At 57.2% G+C, this 3,358-nt stretch overlaps 1 protein-coding gene across 1 annotated transcript; it reads right to left on the bottom strand.

Annotated features, from left to right (window-relative positions):
* Window positions 1-539: 539 nt before the first annotated feature.
* On the bottom strand, window positions 540-3,126 carry LOC127775962 (protein trichome birefringence-like 21). Its single transcript, XM_052302279.1, has 2 exons — window positions 2,436-3,126; window positions 540-1,902 (listed from the first exon to the last, which is right to left on the bottom strand). Exons 1-2 carry the CDS (start codon window positions 2,958-2,960, stop codon window positions 1,108-1,110), a joined length of 1,320 nt encoding a protein of 439 aa, XP_052158239.1. The 5' UTR covers window positions 2,961-3,126; the 3' UTR covers window positions 540-1,107.
* Between the last annotated feature and the right edge of the window lie 232 nt (window positions 3,127-3,358).

Below are 3,358 nucleotides of genomic sequence, written 5' to 3'. Positions count from 1 at the left end.
AGTTCAATTTTCTGTCAACTCCGTTTAAACTTTGTCTCCTTTACTATCTTCTCTCTCCCTAAACCGTCTTAAAAAAGTCTCTCTCTCCCTGTGTCACCCCTCGCGCGGGTGACTTGGGGCAAACCCTAACCGTCGCCGCCGCCTGCACTCCCACCCCCTCTATGCCTTGCTGCCGCCGGAGAACCGTGCGAGGAGCTGAGATGGCAGTAGGGCCAAAACGCGGCGCTGCACTATCTCCGACACGAGGGAGACAGAACGACGTGCGGCGAGCCGGTAGCCACAGGGGACGCTCGCCGGCAAGGAAGGGCGGGGATCTACATCGCTGTGGCCGGATCCGGTGCTCCCGTGGCCGGATCAGGGCCGTGAGGCGCGACAGGCGGCGACGCAGAGAGCTGCGGCGCGGGCGAGCGGTGTGTCCCAGCGGCAGGGCAGAGGGTGAGCAGTGGCGGGCGGTGGCGCAGAGGGCTGTGGCGCGAGCGGTGGAGTCCAAGTGGCGGGGCAGAGGGTGTGCGGCAGCAGGAGGCGGCGGGGAGGGCTGCTACACGGGCGACGGCGCAGCGAGTGCAGGTGGCGGGGCACTTGGCGCGTGGAGTGCGTGAAGCAGCCGAAGGTCACGGATCCGGCGTCCCTGCCCGCCACGGAGAAGAGCCGGCAACAACGGGCGGCCGGAGCGACTGTGCGAGGGATGACGCCGCACTCGTAATGTGTCCAGTGCAGTGCATGGTGGAGGGTATCAATAGGTATTAGCTAGTACCAACTGGCACCGATGGGGTACCAGATCTGGTACTGACGAGCGTTAGACCTGGTATGAAAATGTATCAGGATTGATATCTTCTCTTCATCCCAAATAAATTAAATCGTGTACAAAAGTTGGTATTTTTGATAGAGGAAGTGTATATTACATTCGTATCTCGTAGGGTAGGTATAAGATCGGACACCAATGTGTATCATATTCTGTGAACTCCACCATATACCATTGATACAGATAATGTTTGGTTGCTACTTCTATTTGCTAACAGTTCGAAGAGCTAAAAATATGAAAATTACACTGTCTGTTTCCATTCTTTAATTTCAGCAGCAGCATATGTACTCAAGAAATCAACAAGATCAAACAGAAAACTCTCCTGATCGGTGATGATGCAGCAGCATCTGGAGCAGCATCTCGTTCCACACGTCGATGGGTCCAGGCAGGCACCAGTGCACGCAGTCGTTGTACAGCGTCACCTTCTCGTGCGCCCAGTGCCCGTACCTGCTCGGGTGCCCGTCCGCCCGCGCCACCATCGCCGCCGTCGTGTCCATCAGCAGCAGCCTCGCCGCGCCACCGCTCGCCGCCGCCGCCGCCGCCGCCTCCGCCCTCCTGAACTCCTCCACCTGCACCGTGTGGAAGTCGAGGTCCAGCCCAGCCATCCGCGCCGCGGTCGGCCGCGTGCGCCGGCAGTCGCCGCCCTTGTTCCACTCCCCGCCCTCGAAGTGCGACGTCGGCGACAGCGTGCGCACGATCACCGTGCCGTCGAAGCCGGCGCCGCCGGCGCCGGCGGTGAGCGCGCGCAGCGCGGTGCGGAGCGCGGCGCGCAGGGAGTAGGTGCGCTTGAGGTCGGCGACGCCGGGGACGAGGCAGTGGTGGCAGCCGACGAGGCGGCCGGCCTCGTGGAACATGGTCGGCCGGTTGAACCAGTTGGCCGTGGAGACGACGACGTAGTCGAAGCCCGCCACGGCGGTAGCCCAGGCGGCGTCCGGCTCGTCGAGGTAGAGATCCCACATCCCGCCGGCGGGGTCCGACGATTGGTTCGCCGTCACGAGATACGGCGACCGGAAGGCGGCGACGGTGAAGTTGTGGGACTCGTAGCGCACCGTCCTGAACTCTGGGTCCTTCGTCGTCGATACATCTTTGGGGTTCTCCACCTGCAAACAAAAACGGTGATATTTTTAGGCAGATTAATCCAGCAATTTGTGCAAACGTCATTTTTTTCTCTTCGATTACACCGTACATGCATATGCACGTATGTCACAACATACGTAACACAATACTCATACTTATATTTTCACGAATACGCCTCCTACCATATATTTACATTTAGGAGATGAAATCAATGAAACATCCCAACTCTCAATAAATTATTTGAAAGTTATCTACATTTACATAATATCCGTAGATACTATAATTTAAAATATAATGGGTGTGTATGAAGTGAGTATAACTTAACTGATTAGGTTCCTTGTTCTTTATAGTGGAGACAGTCCACCCAAATTTAAATCTTAGATTTGACATAGGTGCTTTTATTTACAGTTAATTATTCTTTCAGTAAAAAAATCTAATGGGTGTGTGAAGTCATGTGTCCACCACACTTACTTGTGCTTTCCCACAAAACATCACATTTTTACGCGGATTAATCCCGTAATTTGTGCCAACAAATGTGTCAAAATGTTTTGGTTACCTTGGAGAGGAGGCACATGAGGGACTGCATATGGTTCCTGGCGAGCGAGTCGCCGACGAACGCCATCGACCTGCCCCTCACCACCTCCATGAACGCCGCCGCGTCGAACCGCGGCAGCTCGCACCGCTCCGGCCGCCACCGCCACCGCAGGAACCCGAGGTCCGGCCTCCCGTACTTCATGCAGTTCTGGTGCTCCTGGATCTCCCCGCACGTCGCGTTCGTGTAGTACGGCGCCGCGCCGTCGTCGTCGCCGTCGGTGGCGGGCACCCACTCGCCGCGGAAGATGTCGCAGTCCCTCGGCACCCGCGCCACGACGGCGGTGGGTGTCGGCGACGGCGGCGCGCTCCTGGAATAAGCAGGAGGCGCCGCGGACGGCAGCGACGTCGCGACGACGGTGGGCTCGTACCTTCGGAGGAAAGAAGGGCGGCGCGAGCGCGACGACGCCGTGAGTAGCACGACGACGGCGACGGCGAGCGCCGCCGTGAGGGACAAGGCGGCGCGGCTAGCGAACAGGAGCATCTTCATTATCGGCGATGGCCAGCAACGTGGTACAGATTACAGAAGCAAAACCAAGCAGCTTTAAGCTAGCAGCAGCAGCAGCATTGCAGCAATGGCGTCTGCGCCGCGGGTGAGCAAAGGGGGTGAAACTGAGACTCGTGCTGCGGAGCTAGCTGAGAGTCGAGTGGGAGTAAAAGATACTTCCGTAGAGATGGATGGAGCAGGTCATGTCGTTGCTGCATCTTCACTCTTGTCGCATTGTGGCCATTGGTTCCTGGGGGCAGTTGAGTTGGGTGCATGTGAGTGTACTGGGCGTGTTTCACGGCTACACTGTGACGGTAAAGCTTTCATGGTAAAAAGTTAGATCGGAAATGACTCAAAGTCATGATTAGATTGATGGTCAAGTGAGTATTACAGTAGAGTAA

The sequence above is a fragment of the Oryza glaberrima genome, chromosome 6 (genome assembly GCF_000147395.1).
Source record: "Oryza glaberrima chromosome 6, OglaRS2, whole genome shotgun sequence".
Taxonomy (NCBI): Eukaryota; Viridiplantae; Streptophyta; class Magnoliopsida; order Poales; family Poaceae; genus Oryza; species Oryza glaberrima.
The sequence above is the reverse complement of the archived record's forward strand: the minus strand, read 5'-3'. Positions and strand labels throughout refer to the sequence as shown.

Excerpts from the sequence above, each read along its gene's own strand:
- LOC127775962 (XM_052302279.1), bottom strand. The coding sequence starts at position 2,960 with ATGAAGATGCTCCTGTTCGCTAGCCGCGCCGCCTTGTCCCTCACGGCG. Across the intron at positions 1,903-2,435 it reads TCATGTGCCTCCTCTCCAAG|GTGGAGAACCCCAAAGATGT; the intron begins GTAACCAAAACA and ends TTTTGTTTGCAG.